The sequence below is a fragment of the Camellia sinensis genome, chromosome 2 (genome assembly GCF_055761805.1).
Source record: "Camellia sinensis isolate YWXY chromosome 2, ASM5576180v1, whole genome shotgun sequence".
NCBI lineage: Eukaryota > Viridiplantae > Streptophyta > Magnoliopsida > Ericales > Theaceae > Camellia > Camellia sinensis.
Genome location: NC_138962.1, coordinates 13,277,166 through 13,298,296, shown reverse-complemented (window position 1 = coordinate 13,298,296; position 21,131 = coordinate 13,277,166). Strand labels below are relative to the sequence as shown.

At 38.3% G+C, this 21,131-nt stretch overlaps 1 protein-coding gene across 5 annotated transcripts in view; it reads right to left on the bottom strand.

Moving 5' to 3' along the window:
* LOC145789230 (phototropin-2-like) overlaps positions 1 to 21,131 on the bottom strand; it is a 94,539-nt gene that overhangs the window by 2,494 nt on the left and 70,914 nt on the right. For 2 of the 5 annotated variants that reach the window (XM_082913704.1, XM_082913705.1), the window contains 5 exons: positions 9,813 to 9,919; positions 7,696 to 7,815; positions 5,959 to 6,010; positions 4,426 to 4,538; positions 3,736 to 3,876 (listed from right to left, as the gene is read on the bottom strand). In XM_082913704.1, coding sequence (XP_082769830.1) covers positions 3,736 to 3,876; positions 4,426 to 4,538; positions 5,959 to 6,010; positions 7,696 to 7,815; positions 9,813 to 9,919 — 533 coding nt within the window. The remainder of the gene's footprint in view (positions 1 to 3,735; positions 3,877 to 4,425; positions 4,539 to 5,958; positions 6,011 to 7,695; positions 7,816 to 9,812; positions 9,920 to 21,131) is intronic. The other 3 variants (XM_082913707.1, XM_082913706.1, XR_014360607.1) reach the window with 2 other exon arrangements.

Here is a 21,131-nt window from a genome sequence, read left to right as displayed (position 1 = left end):
ACCTATTTCCCTTGTTCTGGTCATGACAAAATCAGAATAGCCGATGGTAGTTTTTCACCTATTGCAGGAAAAGGATTTATTAAACTAACTGAGAAAATTAATCTCAATGCTGTTCTTCACGTCCCCAACTTAGCCTGTAACCTTTTGTCTGTCAGTAAACTATCTAAGGATTCTAATTGTCGTGTTACATTTTTTGAATCCCATTGTGAATTTCAGGACCAGAACTCGGGGATGATGATTGGGCGTGCTAGGATGCTTGAAGGTCTTTACTACTTTGATGAAGTACCTGTTAGTAATAAAAAAGCTCAGAGCTTTAATAGTACCAGTTCAATCTCTGTTCGAGAAAAAATAATGCTATGGCACTATAGGCTAGGACATCCTAGTTTTCTTTATCTGAAACATTTATTTCCAGAATTATTTAAAGGGATTGATTGTTCTTCTTTTCATTGTGAAAGTTGCATTTTTGCAAAATTTCATCGCTCTACTTATTTGCCAAAACCTTACCAGGCTTCAAAACCTTTTTATTTGATTCATAGTGATGTTTGGGGCCCTTCTAAAATCACTACTCTTTCTGGTAAAAGATGGTTTGTTACATTTATTGATGACCATACCCGCTTATGTTGGATTTATTTGATGAATAAAAAATCTGACGTGAAAAATTTATTCACAAATTTTTACAATATGATTGAAAACCAATTTCAAACCAAAATTGGTATTTTACATTCTGATAATGGAACAGAATATTTCAATGAGCAGTTGGGTGAGTTTTTGGAAAAAAAGGGGATTTTTCATCAATCTACATGTCGGGATACCCCTCAACAAAATGGCATTGCAGAACGAAAAAATAAACATCTACTTGAAGTAGCACGTGCTATAATGTTTTACATGCATGTTCCTAAATATTTATGGGGTGAAGCAATTTTAACAGCCTCTTATTTGATAAACAGGATGCCTACAAAGGTGTTAACATACAGAACACCTTTTGATTGTCTCAAAACTTTTTTTCCTGACACGAGGTTGTTTTCTGATTTACCCGCCAAAGTTTTTGGATGTACTGCCTATGTTCATGTTCCCAGTCAATTTCGTTCAAAACTTGACCCCCGTGCTATAAAATGTGTTTTTTTGGGTTATTCCTCAAACAAAAAGGGGTATAAGTGCTTCGATCCTCAAAACAAGAAATTTCATATAAGTATGGATGTGTCATTTGTGGAAACAAAATCCTATTTCCCCAACACTTCTCTTCAGGGGGAGACAAGTGGAGTAGAAGACCGTTTTTGGGATATTTCTATCCCGCTCCCCAATGTCATTTATCCTACACAAAAACCACATCTGTCTGATAATGATCACTTAGGAGAACCAAGTTCTATGGTGCCTAGTCAAGAAGATTCTTGTTTAGGGAGAGAAGTACTACAAAATGATCTAAATCCTGAGCTTCAGGTTTATACTAGGAAGCGATTTCATCTGAGGAATAATGACCCGAATGTCCATCCTAATGACCCGAATGTCCACCCGAGTTCTGGCATCGAAATTTTAGGTAATCCTATTCCTTCTATTTCCGACCTTGATGTACCTATAGCAATTAGGAAAGGTGTCCGAAATTGCATTAAAAATCCTATTGCAAATTACCTCTCCTATCAAAGACTGTCTAAAAACCATAGAGCTTTCACATCTAGGATTTCACACTTGTTTGTTCCAAGGAATATACAGGAAGCATTGGATGATCCGAATTGGAAATTAGCAGTCATGGAGGAGATGAATGCTTTAAGGAGAAGTGGTACTTGGGAGATAGTTGATCTACCCAAAGACAAGAAAACAGTTGGGTGTAAATGGGTGTTTACGATAAAATGTAACGCAGATGGAAGCGTTGAGAGATACAAGGCGAGACTGGTAGCTAAAGGCTTCACTCAAACTTATGGGATCGACTATCAGGAGACGTTTGCTCCTGTTGCTAAAATAAATTCCATCAGAATACTGTTATCTCTTGCAGTAAATTCAGATTGGCCTCTACATCAACTTGACATTAAAAATGCATTTCTCAATGGTGATCTTGAAGAGGAGGTGTTCATGAGCCTACCGCCGGGATTTGAGCGGAGACTTGGAAGTGACAGAGTATGCAGATTGAACAAGTCATTATACGGACTCAAACAATCACCAAGAGCGTGGTTTGAACGCTTTGGGAAGGCAGTTATCAGTTGTGGCTTCTCGCAGAGTCAAGCAGATCACACAATATTTTATAAACATTCAAAAAACAGTAAAATTGCAATTTTGATTGTTTATGTTGATGACATCATTTTAACTGGTAATGATGAAGCAGAGTTAGCAGCTCTCAAAGAGAAACTCGCAAAAGAATTTCACATTAAGGATCTGGGAGCCCTCAAGTATTTCCTCGGAATGGAATTTGCAAGATCCAAGGAAGGTATATTCGTTAATCAGAGAAAATATGTTCTTGATCTCCTTGGAGAAACAGGTATGCTTGGTTGTAAGATGGCGGAGACTCCGATCGAGCCTAACTTGAAGTTACAAGCTGCTAAGGCTGAAGAAGTCAAAGAGAGAGAACAATATCAGCGACTTGTAGGGAAATTGATTTACTTGTCTCATACGCGGCCTGATATTGCCTTTGCAGTCAGCATGGTAAGTCAGTTCATGCACTCACCAGGGGCAGAGCACTTTGAGGCCGTTTATAAGATCTTAAGATATTTGAAAGGAACTCCAGGGAGAGGCTTACTATTCAAGAAACATGGACATCTTCAAGTTGAAGTATACACAGATGCAGACTGGGCAGGAAGTGTTACAGACAGGAGATCAACATCCGGATACTGCTCCTTTGTAGGTGGGAACCTAGTTACATGGCGGAGTAAAAAACAGAATGTGGTAGCTAGAAGTAGTGCAGAAGCAGAGTTCAGAGCTGTTGCCCATGGAATCTGTGAAGTAATGTGGATTAAAAGAATTCTTGAAGAATTAAAGTTTTCTCACCCGACACCTATGAAGGTCTATTGTGACAACAAAGCAGCTATATCTATAGCTCATAATCCAGTTCTACATGATCGCACAAAACATATAGAAGTGGATAAACATTTCATCAAGGAGAAAATCAATGTTGGCATAATCTGTATGACCTACCTTCCAACAGGTGAACAATTAGCTGATGTGCTAACGAAGGGACTACACAAGAAGCAATTTGATAAACTGACTAGCAAGCTGGCTATGGAAGATATCTTCAAACCAGCTTGAGGGGGAGTGCTGGAAATTGTGTTCATGCATATAATATGATAGTGGTGTTGGTGGTAGATAGTGGCATGTATAGAATATGATAGTGGTGTTGGTGGTAGATAGTGGTGTGTATAGAATATGATAGTGGTGTTGGTTGTAGATAGTGGCATGTATAGAATATGATAGTGGTGTTGGTGGTAGATAGTGGCATGTATATAATATGATAGTGGTAGATAGTGGTAATATATAATATGTAAGTGGCATATAATGGGTTATGATGATGTTTGTAATATCTCCTATATAAGGAGTGTCATTTGGTCTTGTAAGATAAGAAGTTTTGAATATAACAGAAATATATTCCTTCTTCCTCATATTTTTCGGAGTTCTTCTTCTTCATATTTTCTAAGTGTTTCTAAGACCAAGGTTAAATAAGAAGATTCAAGTGTACGCCTAGACAGTAGAACTCAGCTCTATAGTGCATAATAACACGCATAGGTAAAAGTGTTTTCCTTGAACAGTTATTACCATGCAGCGGATCAGAGGCCAATTAATTCCACGGAAAAAAGGATGTTGTTTTATGTCATTGGCACCACTGCTTGATCCTAAACGGCTGACAGGGTCTCTATTTAACAATGCATGAATCAATTGCCTGCCTGCAAGACTTACCTGCAATATCCACAAAATATTAGTAACTACAAATTCAACTTAATAAAAGCTCTGGTACAGGTTTCATGCAAAAGACATCCCTTTTAAAATTGATCACAATTAGGAGATGCTAATCCTTGCCATTTCCAGGATGCATTAGTAGTATTAAACTATTAAACACCACAAGAGAAAGGTTCAATTAATATATCTAACTATAGTGGTGAAATTTTAACTTCTTAAAAGATTCAATTATGGGCCACCAATTTAAATAATATTTACTTGAACCTTCTACACTCTAAAATATTTACTTGAATCTTATTTAAATAACATTTAAATAAGATTCGTGCTCCCTCAGCAACAATGGTTTAGGCTGCAAAGACCTCTTATGTAACTGTATAAACATCGTTTCAAGTATTATAAGATGGCAAGTAAAACTGCCTCCAAACATGTCATCTTTAATTGACGCTCCAGCTGATGATGGATACATTCCAAATTACCCACCCAAAAGATCAGCAGCAATAAATATGATATAGTTAAACTGGAATGTAAGAATAAGTTATGTGACGTCACCGGAATGCTACTTGGAAAGGTGAGGTCCTTGTGCAAGATGTTGGCGAATGTCTTTTGTCTATTTTTCCCCCTGAAAGGCGTACGGCCATAAAGCATCTCATACAGAAAAATACCTAAATTCCAAACAAAAAAATGAGTATCAACTCAGAACAAATAAAAACTACGTGAACAGCAGAAGCCTTCTATCTTTAAAAAAATAATAATAATAAATGAAGTGAATAACATGCTCAATTTTTGCACCAAAAAAAATTGTTTTACTTGCTCAAAATATTCTTTGTATATAATTCCACAAGTGGGACACACATATCTTCCCAAGATAGGTTTATGAATTCAATATTTTAGGAAATGATTGAGAAGGTAAACCATACACATGCGTGTTGATGAACATAGAGTTAACATTAAGAATTGCAACACATGCAACACATTGTGACACTGGTTAAGATTAACACTTCGGAAAATCATTACCTTTACCTTGTCATTTAAGAGATTATACAAGCCATCAAGCCAACATGTTAATGAACACAAGTTAACATTAAGAATTGCGACACATTATGACAACAATTAAGATTCAAATCTACGGAACATCATTACTTCATCATTCAAGAGATTATACAAGCCACCACGCTCTGTTTTCACTGCAACTACAAACCAGTTCACCATTCCAGTGCTACAACTATTACAACATGACCACTATTGTGATTCATGTTAGCTCTAACACCTTATTATTGTTATATTAGCAAAATTTTGAAAGCATTCTACCATGAGAGTTATCATCAATTGATAAGCTAAATTAGATTGATAATATAAAATCATTGACAAGACCACATCTGTCGTGAGTTGTTGTTGGAGGAAGAAGAGCTATACTTCACTTTATTGAAACAATTAGGAAGATAATTAGAGGGAAACTATAACTCTTTCATTCGCTCATACTTTAAATGGCTAGATTATAAGGCTATATATATAGTTCAAAATTAATTTGGATAATAGAAAAACACTATGGGGTATGTTTTTTGGGTACTTTGGTAATTTCCTATTTGCTTCTGCACTCCCCTAATTCTATAGTTATAAATAGATGAAGGGGGCGCCTCTTGTATGGTAGAGAGTTGTATCGTTTTATGATCACAATGAAAATCGTAGTAGCCGTGGATGTAGTCCTATTCTGGAATGAATCACGCAAATTTTTGTATTCTTGTATGTGTGTGATTTCTTCTATTCGTTTTATCTTTCTTGTTTGTTATTTTGTGTCTTACTGATCTTGGTTAGAAAGAGACGATTTCCAAACACATACCACTCCTCCCCTACTTGCAAATTTATCACACCACTACATGCATGAACTAAATGTAGGAAAAACGTAACTCTCAAATTATAATGAAAATAAGTTTATTTTTCAATAGTAGCAACACGTATCATTAAATTCACAGTTAAACCACCCCAAATAAATAAACAAACAATAACATGAACACATCACACAAACATACGCATAAAAGTACCACAAACACAAGTCATGACATCATGAATTCACCAAGTGCTTACCAAGAGCCCACCAATCAATAGCACTACTATGCCCGTCACCTGTGATGATCTCCTGTAGTCAAGTCATTATGTAAGTATTTTGAAGAAATAGGAAGAAGCATGTATTGTTCATATAAATATTAGGAAGGATTACGTATAGATCCTAATAGGTGGATTTATTGCTTAATAGGTCCTATGATAATTAGTAGTGTTTTTCATCAAACACTATTAAAAAATGTCACTAATTGTTAATTTCAGCGACAGTTTAAAAATTGCCACAAAAATGTCACTAATTATAAGTTTTAGCAACAGTTTAAAAAAATCGACACAAAAGTCACTAATTTTCAACTTTCAATGACAGTTTGAAAATTTCTTCACAAAACGTCACTAATTGTAAATTTTAGTGACAATTCATAAATATCGTGACAAAAAAAAGTCACTGATTGTCAATTTTTAGCAACATGCAAAAAATTGTCACAAAAAATTATTTTTAGCGACGATTTTACTAGAACTTATTTTCAATAGGACTTATTTGAAGTTTATCCTAACTATAACTATTATCAGTGACATTTTTGTTCTTAGGCCCATATGTCAAATTACAGTTGAGATAGTATGCCACCTCTTACCAATCATGAAAAGTAGCTCAAATAAAAATAAGAAACATCAAGGTGCAAATTTATATCATGAATAAATCTATATAAGGATTTACTACACTACTCGCATCTGCGAGAAAAAAGATGATATGTACTGCTTCATCAAATAATAAATTTTGACAAATTGTTAAAATTTTACTGTCTTAAATAATATTTTTTTTAATAGATAAAATTTTACCCACAAGAATGATTAGCAGCAAAATAGAACCAGGTCACACCCCTATTTATGCACATTAGCATAAAAAACTAGTTTGACATGAAATAAGGTCAAAATGTGAAATAAAGTATGAAATGGTGGGTGAATTCCCATTTATAAAATGTTACTAACAAAACAGAACCAGGACCCACATTTGAAGACTATACAGTACAGAATATTGTTTGGAACTGTTGTGTATGGGAAAGAATGGTTTTATGTAAGCGGTCGGGAGAAGGGTGAATATTTCCAAAAGGGCCATAAAAAAAACCCCCACTAGAAAGAATGGGGGGGGGGGGGGGGGGGGGTTCATCCACTCTATCGCTGGGGAGTCAACTTCATCCAAACTATGCATACAAGATTTTCAGGATCAAGAAACTTGCAAAGAAATATGTTCAATTACATTCTCTTCTTGTATGCCAGGATCCACATGTTTTAGTACAACCCAACTTGCTGCAAAATTGCATTTTGAAAGTCAAATCAGTCGCAAAGGTTATTTGATGCTGAGTTTGGATTGCATTTTCGTCTGCTATATGCATTTTCTAATGTTGTAAGATCTTGTAATTTTTCATTGGACACTAAAGACCACCCACAAATCCAGGGTCAAAGCTCAAAATTGATAACCTTGTACTCAACAATCCAGTAATACAAAATTGTAGTTATAAATATAAAACCAAAAAGAATCAAATACTCCAACCTTTCCAAATAGTTCTTCCAACTTTCATCTCTAGAACATTAACATATAGATATAGCTAATAAAGAAAGAGCGCAACGCTCTACATAGGTGAACATCCACTTATAAAAACCCAAACAAAATGCAACAAGTAAAGTAAATCTGCTCAGAAAAGTAACACTAACTAATGAGTTGGAAGGTGCATGGGTTAAAATCTACCAAAGGAAGATTCATCATACCGGAGCAATGTATTCTTCAGTTCCAACAAATGAATTTGATTGTGTAACAGGTTCTGCAACAAAAATTGGTGGTGGTTGACTCCTAGACCTTCTCTTCTTAGGCAAAGGATGCTTTATAATCTGCAGTACAATATTAAAACATTCAAAATAATTAATTGTAGAATAACAAGAGAGCATCCTAAGAACAAGGAACAAAATTTTGTTCTGTTTCAGATGGAATGGCTGAAACTTTTCCATTTTCTAGTAAACCTACAGTAAACATGAGTGAAAAACCAAAATTACAGTGTTTTCACCAAACACAACGAAGCTCACTAAAACAGAACAAAAAAATTCAAAATAATTAGTTGTTTTGACACATATTAGGAATATCTAATGCAATTATTTCTATTTACCTTTTTTTGTTAAAAGAAAACATTTCAGAACGAAGAAAAATCTTATATTTAATAAAAAGACAGAGAAACTAGAAAGGAGAGGAGAGATAGCAAGAGAAAAAAAATGGACATAGTCAAGTTATTTATTATTTTTCTTTACTATTATAGGTACAATTTTTTTATAAATATTATCATCAGTACTTCAACTAGAATCTAGCATTTCATATGAAGCCCCTTCTCCAACTAACTGTTTTAAACCTTTTGTTTACAACTTTCTAACATTCAGTGACCTTCATTGAACCTTTCTATTAATCTTTCTATAAATCATATTCTGACAAAGGACCTCCCACACCTTGAGAAACCTTTGACCTTTGTTTGTTATTAATATTGTAAATATTATTATTTTTGATAATTTTATTTGGATGGAACCTTATGCACATTTAGAATTATACAAACTTGCGCTTCCAAAAATTGATTTATTTGACATTAATTGAATGACTACTGGTTTGCACTGAATTTACTTCCAAATAGTTTATTGTGCTCTTCATGTAAAGACGTGCAAACCTCAAACATGCTAACTTAATAAATTATGATGTACAAAAATTTATGTAGATTTTAATTTTTATTTCCAAACATTTCCATATGTTTCCTTTTTTTTTTTTTTTTTTGTCTTTCCCCTTATGTTTTTGAAACATTTATGAAATATTTCCATTTCCAAACTAACCAAAAAAAACACATCAAACATAAATTTTGATCCTTACCCAACAAACACTTCCCCCACAACATAAATAGCAAGCTACATTTATTGCATGGCTCAGAAGACATGATGCATTTGTCATGATATACAAGTATTAGTAGCAGACATAAAATGAGTACTAAATTCAAGTAATGAATGAAAGAATGAGTATCTACTTCATCTAGGCTTTGATTATTCATAGAGTGGGAGTCTGAGAGATTAGAGATGATATCACTCATAGGATTAATTCAGGATTGTTAAGCAAACAACTTTTACCATGTGTTGTGTGATTGACTTATCCTATGAAGCTGAAAGAAAATTTCAGTAAAGCAACCATAACCTTCACCATGCTTTACAAGACATAATGCTAAGGTGCTACAAAACAACATTTCATAAAATAAGGAAGACCAATGCAAATGTTGAGATGGATGTGTGGTAAGACAAGAAAGAATGAAATTACAAATAAACATATGCTTGATATTGTAGAAGTGGCAATTAATTGGAGATGAAATGAAGAACAACCAACAAGGATGGTGTGTGTGTGTGTGTAAAGAAGACAAATAATTGCAACAATAAGGAATAATAATATGATTCACAATTTTTTCTTTGAATTACATCATGCAGTCCACATCAATGTAATGCCAAGGGAAGAGGAAGACCATAATTTATGTGGCTTGTGGGTATGAGGAAAGGAAAGACATAGCAATGTGGAGTTTAACTCAAATCATTACCCCAATCAATGGAATTGCGAAACAAGATTCATATCCAACGCCGAACAGTTGGGATAATGTTGTGAAAGTGTGAGAAAACAGGGTTGATTGGAATCAAGGTAAAAAATGGAAGACACTAGATTAAACCAAAACAAATCTCATTGGTTGGGACCTAAGCTAACACACTTAAACAAGCCATAGGCATTGGGTGCTTCCAACTCTAATTGAAAAATGGTACCATCATCCAGCTAATTAAATACAAGAAAGCAAATAATCTTCTAATGGAAGTTGGTAGCATACTTGAGGTTTACATGACGTCATAAATGACAGGTCAAAGTCAGTTAACACAATGTGCCCATCCTTTTGAAGCAGCACATTCTCTGGCTTCAGGTCCCGGTAAATTATTCCTGTACCATGTCAATGCAAGAAATAATAAGGTTCACATACATGCTTACCTAGCATGCAGCAAAATAGTCACTTTTTTCATTTGAAGCACATCTTAAAGCCAAAGAATTAAGAACTAAAACTCCAACTATTTTTAATCACAAATGTGAAAATAGGAGACATGCTACTCAATGGATCTCAAATCTTGGACCGGGAAAAAAATATAAATTCAAACAGCATAAAATAAATATTTATTCAATGAGTGACTCATATTGATTATAATCATGCAGTCAAGTTTGGGACTGGGACACCAAAAATTGAATTTTAACATGATAAAGCGATTTCAAACTCAGGGCAGGTGCACCCTTCTGCCCCCCTAACCCAAAATAAAGCTCTTGTACAAACAAAAAGGGTAAAAGGAAAAGAGAGAATGGAAACAAAAAATTACACACAGACTATAATTCATCAGAAACAATGTGTATGGACCAACACCAAATTTAAACTATTCCAATATAACAATATTTTGACCAACTAAAATCACACAACTAGAGGCAACATCCTTAACATATATATCTTTCAAAAGAAAAGTGAGAGCAAACTAAGACTTCTGAAACAACCCCGCAGTGCGGAATTTAATTGTAATTCAATTTCCATTAATTATTTCACATGAAGCTTTAAATCAAAATCAAAAGGGAAATAGGACTTGTATCAAAACTTAAAACTCAAGTTCTATTGAAAGTCATATCCTCTTTAAAATCCTTGGTTGTCTACTCTCACTATCTTGGTCCACATGATTTTTGTTCTACCATATCTCCTTTTATACTTTCAGCTTTAATCAAATTACTCCATGCTGGTATATGTACTAATTTTCACTGAAGATGGCCATCTCAAAAACCTTTCATACACCTTTTCCAGTTGTTGCCACCTATAACTACTCATATGTACATCCAGTTCTAAACTATCTTCATAAGGTATTGCTGTAAGATTTCTGAATAAACTCGTATATTCAATTGTGTAGGTAATACAAGAATACATTGGTTTATATAACAATCTAACCCTAGAACTAAAAAGGAAATACGAATTATTTCAATCCCTAATACATATAAAATATATATACTACCATATATACATAAAATCCCTAATATATTCTCACACCTCCGCTCAAACTCAAGGTGTTTTAGCAGAAAATACTGAGAGTTTGCCAAGAAGAAACTAAAACCAAGTAGTAGTGTGAGTCTTAGTGAAGAAGTCCGCAAGTTGCAAAGCCGAAAAGACGAAAGGAAGGGAAATAGAGCTAGACTACCGATGTTGTCGGACAAAGTGACAATCAATCTCAATATGCTTCTTCTGCTCATGGAAGACAGTGTTATGGGAAATCTGAATAGCACTACGGTTGTAGCAATAGAGAGAGGTCGGAGAAGACTGAGGTATAACCAAATCAGATAGAAGACAACGAAGCTAAACAATCTCAACAATAGCACGAGCCATAGCACGGTACTCAGCTTCGACAGTAGAGTGAGCAACAACAGTTTGTTTCTTGCTTTTCCAAGATATCAATGAATCGCTAAGAAACATACAAAAACCAGATGTAGACTTGCAATCAGTGACATCAACAGCCCAATCAGAATCAACATAAGCCACTAAATCCAAAGAGGAAGTAGAAGACAACAGTAAGCCCAAAAGATAGTACCCTGAAGATAACGAAGAATCCGAACTAAAACAACCCAATGCGTAAAACGAGGAGTAGAAACAAATTGACTAACCACATGAACAACATAAGTAGGATCAAGACGAGTAACCGTCAGATAGACTAAACAACCCACAAGCTCTCAATATAAAGTAGGATCATCCAAAGGAATACCATCAGTAGTGTTGAACTTTACATTAAGTTCAATGAGGGTAAAGCTTAGTGTCAGTAAGACCGGCTCGATGAATAACCTCATTGACATATTTGGCCTGAGATAAAAAGTAGCCCTTAGGAGAAAAAGTGACCTCAATACCAAGAAAATACCTCAAAGGGCCCAGATCTTTCATTTCAAAGGTGCGAAAGAGGTGCTGCTTGACCTCAGAGATAGTAGAACAGTCAGAGCCAGGGATGATCATATCATCTACATACAATAATAAGGCAACAAAACCAGTAAAGGTGTGAAAGAGAAACAAAGCGGAGTCATGGGCACAAGGATGAAACTTAAGCTCAATAATAGCTATTTGAAAATGATCATACCAAGCACGAGGAGATTATTTCAAACCATACAGAGCATGCCGTAGATGACAAACTTGTCTAGAGGAATGAGGAAGGTCAGGGGGAGGACGCATATACACCTCCTTAGTGAGATGGGCATTAAGAAAAGCATTCTTAACATCCATCTGATAAGGAGGCCAATGACGAACAACAGTGATAGAGATCAAAGTATGGGCAGTAGTTATTTTAGCAACAGGGGCAAATGTCTCCTCATAATCAATACGATACTCCTGCGAGAAATCTTTTGCAACCAGGAGACTTTTGTAACGCTCGAGAGAACCATCAGAATGAGTCTTGACTTTATAGACCCATTTGCAACCAACCAGATTCTTGCCAGCAGACAAAGGAACCAGCTCCCAAGTAGTAGTCTTCTGCAAGGCAGACAACTCATCCTTTATAACTCTAATCCAATTAGGATCCTGACAGGCTTCCTTGTAAGACTGGGGTTCTAAAAAAGAGTGAATAGTAGACAAAAAGGTGCAATATGAAGGAGAAAAACATGTTTTTCAAAACCAAGTTTGTCTACCTGTTTACGGATGCAGAGGGGATACTTACGATTGGCAAGGTCAGAGTCGTCAGAGGCAGGAGGGTTAGCAGTAAGGGCAGAGATAACTGATGGAGGGGAAGCCAGGTGACGAGAATAGATTAACAACGGAAGAGGAGACGGAAAGAGAAGAAGGAGGAAGAGAAAAGGGAATAGACTCATGGGGGTCACTGGAAAAAGACTCAGCAGAGGGGTGGTAGAAGGAATAAGCTCATGGGAAACAAGAGAGATGTACTCATCCGAAGGGACCTCAGAAGGAAATGGATCAATGTGAACCAAATCCTCTTTGAAAACTAGAGCAGTGATAAGGGGAAGCTGAAAGTAAGACAGACGTTTGAGAAAGGCAACATGGTGGGAGACATAAAGGTGACGAGAATTAGGGTCATAATAGCGATAGCCTTTCTAGGTAAGATTGTAGCCTAAAAAGGCACACATAACAGACCGAGCACTAAGTTTGGTCCTATCTTTATGTGGAAGAAGGACAAAACAAGCAGACCCAAAAACACACAAAAGGGAGTAATTGGAAAGTTAGGAGAATAAAGCCTTATAAGGAGAACGACCAGAGAGTAAGGGAGTAGGCATACGGTTTAGAAGAAAAACAGTAGTGAGAACTGTTTCACCCCAAAAAGGAGCCGGAACAGAGGCAGAGAGAAGGAGAGACCTAGTTATTTCAAGGAGATGATAGTGTTTACGCTCAGTGCGACCATTTTGGGTGGGTGTATTAGTGCAAAAGGTTTGGTGAATGGCACCCAAATTGGCTAAATACTCACAGAACTCAGTTTTAAAATATTCCTTACCCAAGTCAGATCGTAACAATTTAATGGTAACCCCAAACTGCGTAGTGATCATAGACTGAAAGGTACGATAAATTTAGTAGAAGTCAAATTTATGAGTCAAAAGATAAATCCCAGTATAACGGGGTGCAATCATCAACAAAAGACACATAATAAGCGAAACCCCTTTTAGTGAGAACAGGAGAGGGTCCCCAAACATCAATATGCACAAAAGAAAATGGAGAAACAGAAACAAAAGTACAAAAGTACTTTTTATTAAATGGTAAAGCTGATATTTTGGTAAGTTTACACTCGACATTCATCAATTTGACTAGGAGAAACTTTACCCAATAATCTTAACTAAGCTAAAGACCGTAAGCAATCAACAAACAAATGACCTAAGCAAGAATGCCACAAATAAAATTGACTCAACTGAGAATCTAATTGAAAAGAAGAAAAGGCAACTGGAGAGGTGGATAGAGGGAGATGCAAGCTTTCTACCACATAGAGATCTCCAACTTTACGGCCGGTCCCAATCTGCTTCTTTGACACCCGATCCTGCACACAACAGATAAAAGAGGAAAAGCTAACATCAAAACCAAAAGCATCAAATTGACTGATAGATAATAAACTGACAGATAGCTGAGGAAAATAAAGAACAGAGGGAATAGTAACAACAGACATGACAGAGGCTAAGACAGACCCAATAGATAGAACAGGTATACTAGACCCATTAGCAATATTAATAGTAATAGGAGGGCGACGGGGGATATAGTTTTGAAGTAAGGAAAGATGAGGAGTCATATGATGAGAGGTACCAGAGTCAAAAAGTCAGACAGAAGAGGAGATACTTGAAGAGGACCCAAACAAACCTGAATAAAAAGAAGTGAGAGCAAAAGCAGATTGGGATGGTTGGGAGATGGACAAGAGATGCTGAAACTGAGCAATCTAGGCACTCAAGGAAGCCAAGTCAGTATCAGGAACCAGAGCAGTTGTAATATAAGCAGTAAGAGGCCCAAAAGTACTCGGAGCAGGACCTCAGAACTGTTTCTGAGGTGGTTGAGAAGACTAGGCAGACTGACGTCCCTTCCAGGGACAATTGTACTTCTAATGGCCCTTCTGATGGCAAAAGGCACACTCATCAGAGGCTAGTGGCCCCTTCTTAGGCTTCGCAGTGGCCTGAAGCTGACAAGGTAGTGAAGTCGTCAACAGAGGAAGCTAAGTAAGAGCCAAGAAGAAAGATGGAGACAAAGTCTGACTGGTCGTCTTAAGACAGGATTCCTGGGAGAGGAGCTCATGAACAATAGCATCTACAGAGGGAAAAGGAGACCGATGAAGGATGCCACCACAGATAGCCTCGTACTAAGGGGAGAGAGCTGTTAAGAACTGCACTAAATGATCCTTCTCCCGAAACTCAACATAAGCATCTAGTGCCTTGAGGCTAGATGGTTCCATGAGAGCCAACTGATCCCAAAGACCTATCATCTCAATGTAGAAGTCTTGAATAGATTGATCGTGCTGACGAGCACTCTGAATAGTTGTTTCCAACTCATACCGCTAGGCAAAGTTGGACTGTTGATACACACCCAATAAATAGTCCCACACCTCATTGGCAGTACTCTATTTGGAAAACATCATTCCAATATGGTCATCCATAGAATTATGAAACCAGGTCAGAACTTAGAAATTACCACAATTCCAAGTGTCACAGGAAGTCACATATCCTTTTACTTTCAAGTCCAATAGACGAGGTGTTAAAATAAATTGATGTATATTATTGATTGATATAATATTGTGTTTACAATGAGTCCTATATATAGAAGATTAGAGGAGGTAGGTATGTAGTAGGTGGAGTAGTAGGTGGAGTAGGTGAAGTGGGTGGAGTAGGTGTAGTGGTAGGTTTTGGTGAAGTGGGTGGAGTAGGTGTAGTGGTAGGTTTTGGTACATTTTAACAGCCCCCCGCAAACTCAAGGGGGATAGGAACTAACCAACTTGAGTTTGGAGAGAGTAACAAAACAAGAAAATAGACTAATACATAAAATAAAAGAGGATAGGAGACACTGTATGGTCGTGTCAGACCGTTGGTGAAGACACTGGATGGTGGTGTCATAACGTGGTAGAGGACACTGGATGGTTGTGTCATAACGTTGCAGAGGACACTGGATGGTTGTGGCAGACCGTTGTAGCAGATAATGTTGTGACAGTTGTTGTGACAGTTTACGGAGTCTTGCTGGACCCTTGTAGAAACTAACCAGAATCAATGTCGGGACAGTTTACAGAGTCTTGTCGGACCCATGAAGGAGTGAACCGGAATCAATGTCAGGACAGTTTACAGAGTCTTGTCGGACCCCTAAAAAGTCGCACCCTCAAAAGGTGTCGGGACAGTTTACAGAGTCTTGTCGGACCCATGAAGGAGCTAACCGGAATCAAAGTCGGGACAGTTTACAGAGTCTTGTCGGACCCATGAAGGAGCTAACCGGAATCAATGTCGGGACAGTTTACAGAGTCTTGTCGGACCCATAAAAAGTCGCACCCTCAAAAGGTGTGCCCAATCTGTCAAAAGGCATGCCATCAAAAGGCGTGCCCAATCCATAAAAAGGCGTGCCATCAAAAGGCGTGCCTATCAAAAGGAGCGCCCATGTTGTCGGCGAGCACCGAGAGGCGCATGATGCGCGTGTCTGCCTCGGCTATTTAACCAAGGTTGAGGCGGAGGCTGTGCAAACCAGTCTGAAACCGCCGAAAATCCTTTGAAAAAACTCTTCCGTTTCTGAGAAAGAGATTCTGGAACACTCTGTTGCCATTCTGTAACCAACCGTTCTCTGAAACACTCAGCAACCCATAACATGGCCTCGTCTTCCCGTTCAGCTACCCAGAATATGGCCTCTTCGTCCCGTGGTCTGCTCACTCTCTTTCCCGACCTCAACGAGTCAACAAGAGAGATAACTGGTGCGGTGGCCAGTGAACCTCAACCAAGCGCCTCTGGTTTTGCTCCGTTGAACTTTCCGATGCGGTCGGTGGAGCAAAAAATGGCAGTGCAAACTGATATTGAGGCCAATCAGTATACTTTGAAGTCATGTGTGGAGACCATGACGGCGGTCACAAACCTGTCGCACCGGCTGCAGAGTAGGACAAATGAGGCGCAGCAGTTAAACGCCCAACTGGCTCTGCTCCAACGCATGTATAAGGATGCGCGAGCAGAGATAAGTGTGCTAAAGGCGAAAAATATGGAGCTGAAGCGGAAGGCCACCGTGATGTTCCGATTTGGAGGGCCGCCATATGCTGCAGTGGAGGAGCAGGGAGTAGTGATCATGCCCAGTGGAGTGGGAAACACGGAGGCAACACCGGCAAGGGCCGTCCAGGACGGAGGCAAGAAGAAGAGACCGGCGGCAGAGTAGAGAAGAAAAATCCTGCCTGTGGGTGGGTGTTTGTGGGTGATGTTTGTTTTTTTTTTTTTTTTGTGTGTAAAATTGTGATCGGGGTTGATCCCGGAGATGAATAAAATATGGGTGTTGTGCAAATTTGTAAATTGTTTGGTTTGGTTTTGTTTGTTTTTTTTTTTTTGAAAGAGAGGGAACACGCCCATGTGATAATAATAAAAATAATGAGAATGAGAATGTGCACATTGTCCAGCAAAGTGATGATGAAAATAAAATAAATCCAGTGGGGGGTTTCGGAACCTGTGGGCTAGGATAGTGGAAGTTAATATGTTAAAATGGGTTGGTATAGTGCAAGTGTGTTGGTAATATATTAAAATAAAATAAAAGAAATCCAGTGGGTTGAATAAAAAAAAAAAAAGGTAGTGGGTTTGAAAGTGGAAAGATGAGAGAGATGAAGGAATTAGGGCGAGGAGAGTAGAGTTCAGATCCATTCTGTGTGTTCTCGCTCTCTCTCTCTAGACCGTTGCAGCGGTAATGGAGACGAGTGCCGTCAGATAAGATTACGCCTGGAACAAGCTTTCCGGGTATAATGGATCCAGCAATTGCCAAATAAGCAAAGAATCCAAGTAGCATAGTAACAGAGGTCGATGTAGTCGGGAGAGACGGCGCCGGAGCTCCAGTAGGCGGCGTCGGAGGACTCAGTAGTGGAGACAGCGCCGGAGATGTCGGCTTCTTGCTTGGAGCCGGCGCCGGAACCAGAGCAGGTGGAACAGCTGGCGTAGGCGACGGTGCGGGAGGCGGAGGAGATGGTGGTGGAGTTGCCGGTGGAGCGGACACCACAGGAGGTGGCGCCGCTGTGGGGCTGGTGGTCGGAGCAGGAGTTGTTGGTGGTGCTGGATTTGAAGTAGGAGGTGCCGGAGTTGCAGTCGGAAAAGTGGCCGAAGGTGAGAGAGGCTTGTGATCAAGCACTTGGTAGCAAAAGAATACACCAAGATGGTGGTAGTGAATCGAACGGAGGAGAGAGTGGCTGCCATCCGTGAGGAGTGAAGGTATGTGTAAAAAATTCCAGCGGGCAGCGAAGACAAGGTTGCCGGCCGGCTGCCCGCAGGTGAGAAAAAAATACAAGCCTAAATCTTATAGCTCTGATACCATGTTAAAATAAATTGATGTATATTATTGATTGATATAATATTGTGTTTACAATGAGTCCTATATATAGAAGATTAGAGGAGGTAGGTATGTAGTAGGTGGAGTAGTAGGTGGAGTAGGTGAAGTGGGTGGAGTAGGTGTAGTGGTAGGTTTTGGTGAAGTGGGTGGAGTAGGTGTAGTGGTAGGTTTTGGTACATTTTAACACGAGGAACAGAACCAGAAACATAGCCCCATTTTTTTTGACCAAGAAGAAAATTCTACGTAACACTAGCCCAACAAGCCTAATTGGCACCAGTGAGTTTACATCTGATGGCTTGGATTTTGGTGTCCGTCATTGTAATAAACCAAAAATTAATAAGTTAAAGTATAATAATCAAATAACAACCAAATAACAGTACTGAGAGAATCAAAATCCCCAACACACACACACACACACAGAGCAGCTCGCAGAAGTCGATCGAGAGGGACAGATTCAAACAACTCTTCAATCGCGTGACCTAGAGCTAAAGAGAGAGTTCAGTCGAACCATGATCTTGATTCTAGAGAGAGAGAGAGAGAAGCTTTTGATGATCACGAACCAGAGTCGATCGACCTAGGAAGACCAAACCACTCGACTTCAACCAGCGAAGACGAGGCACAACTTCGACTGAGGGACTAAATCAACGATTGAACTTATGTCGTGATGATGTCGAGAACCAGAGAGAGACCAGTCAAGAACCTGTTTCAATATCGCGATTAGGGGAGAAGATCACCCACTACTCACAACTGAGAGAGCAACAGTTTCTAGGGTTTTTGGCTCTAATACCATGTAAGATTTCTGAATAACTCGTATATTCAATTGTGTAGGTAATACAAGAATACATTAGTTTATATAACAATCTAACCCTAGAACGGCAAAGGAAATACGAATTATTTCAATCCCTAATATATACAAAATATATATATATTAATCTTAGAGTTCTCAATACAGTTGCTATCATTTTATGTCCATGTTGTATAATAATTAAGTTTCACACTTTGGCCTTAAAGCTAGCGGTGCAAGTTAGTCCATGTAAACCAATTACCGAACCAATCTGTATCCCTCTAGGTTCAGGTTGGTTTTGTTATTTAGGGTTAATAGTCAACTCCAACTCAATTAACCCAATCCACTAACCTTAATGAATGCATACATAAGCCACATGCTAGAAAAATGACCAATCCAATTTTGTGGTTTTCCCTCTCACTAGAATAGTGCCCCCTAGATCTTGTATAGTAAAGAAGCACCTTTTTCAAGATGACTAATTTACTCATGCAACGATAAAGCGATTAAATGAGAGATGTGAATGCCAATCAAATACGAAGAGAAGGGGCTAAGTTTATCATCAGCTGGGACATAAGAGGTTGCCTTTCTCCTCTCTTTAAAGCTATCACATAGAAATTTCTCTTGATAAGTCATACTACCAATTATCAAAATCTCGTTTCAATATGTTGTTTTAGTTAGCTCGGAAACAAAAACACTTCAGAAACACAAGAGAAACGACAAAAGAATTTGGAAATGTATGAAAGTATTAGGAAACAAAACATTCAACATATATAAATGTTAAAACATTCTCAATAATTAAACAATTGAACATGTTGAGGTATATAATATTAGAAGCTCATAAACCAAAGGTTTAAAGGCCTAGTTGAGAGGGTGTTTTCTATTGTAACAAAACATATAAAAAGTAAAAAAAAATCTAGCAGTAGTAGAGATAAAACGAAGAAAAAATTATGAAAAAGGTAATTTGCAGTAACAAAGAAAGTGAATAAGTGACTTAATCATGCTTTTTTTAATTTCTCCTCTCTCCTCCTTTCTAGCTTCTCAGATTCTCTAAACTTTTATACATTCTCAAATATTTTCTTTTAACAAAAAGTGGCAAATAGTGTAGAAATTTAATGTATAAAGAGAAATAGAGAATTGTATTATTGATTGATTTATATTGATATCTATTACAATGATTCATGATTCCTATATATAGAAGAGGGTGAGTGTGTAGTAGGTAAGGAGTAGGTGAAGTGGAGGTGGTAGTCGTGTAGTGGGTTAGGTTTAGTGGAGTAGGTGAGGTGGTAGTAGAAATTTAATGTATAAAGAGAAATAGAGAATTGTATTATTGATTGATTTATATTGATATCTATTACAATGATTCATGATTCCTATATATAGAAGAGGGTGAGTGTGTAGTAGGTAAGAAGTAGGTGAAGTGGAGGTGGTAGTGGTGTAGTGGGTTAGGTTTAGTGGAGTAGGTGAGGTGGTAGTGGTGTAATGGGTTAGGTTTAGTGGAGTAGGTTTAAGTGGGTGAAGTAGGTGGAGAGTAGGTGGATTTTAACAGCCCCCCGCAAACTCAAGGGGGATAGGAACTAACCAACTTGAGTTTGGAGAGAGTAACAAAACAAGAAAATACATAAAAATAAAAGAGGATAAGAGACACTGTATGGTCGTGTCAGACCATTGGTGAAGACACTGGATGGTGGTGTCATAACGTTGTAGAGGACACTGTATGGGGGTGTCATAACCATGTAGAGGACACTGTATGGTGGTGTCATAACGGTGTAGAGGACACTGGATGGCGGTGTCAGACCGATGTAGAAGACAATTTATGGGGTCATGTCGGACCATTGTAGCAGACAATGTTGTGACAGTTGTGGTGACAGTTTACGGAGTCTTGCTGGACCCTTGTAGAAACTAACCGGAATCAATGTCGGGACAGTTTGCAGAGTCTTGTCGGACCCATAAAGGAGCTAACCGGAATCAATGTCGGGACAGTTTACAGAGTCTTGTCGGACCCATGAAGGAGCTAACCGGAATCAATGTCGGGACAGTTTACAGAGTCTTGTCGGACCCTTAAAAAGTCGCACCCTCAAAAGGTGTGCCCAATCTTTCAAAAGGCGTGCCATCAAAAGGCGTGCCCAATCCATAAAAAGGCGTGCCATCAAAAGGTGCGCCCTCAAAAGGCGCGCCCACTTCATCAAAAGTCGTGCCCGACAGAAAGCGTCGAGCCATCAAAAGGTGAGCCGGAGACGCGGCGAGGCACGTGAGCGACAGAGCGGCGTGTCGGCCGCGTCGTCTGTGTCAATATAAACCAATGCGGAGGCGGAGGAAACCAAACCAGACTGAAACCTCTGAACTTGTTA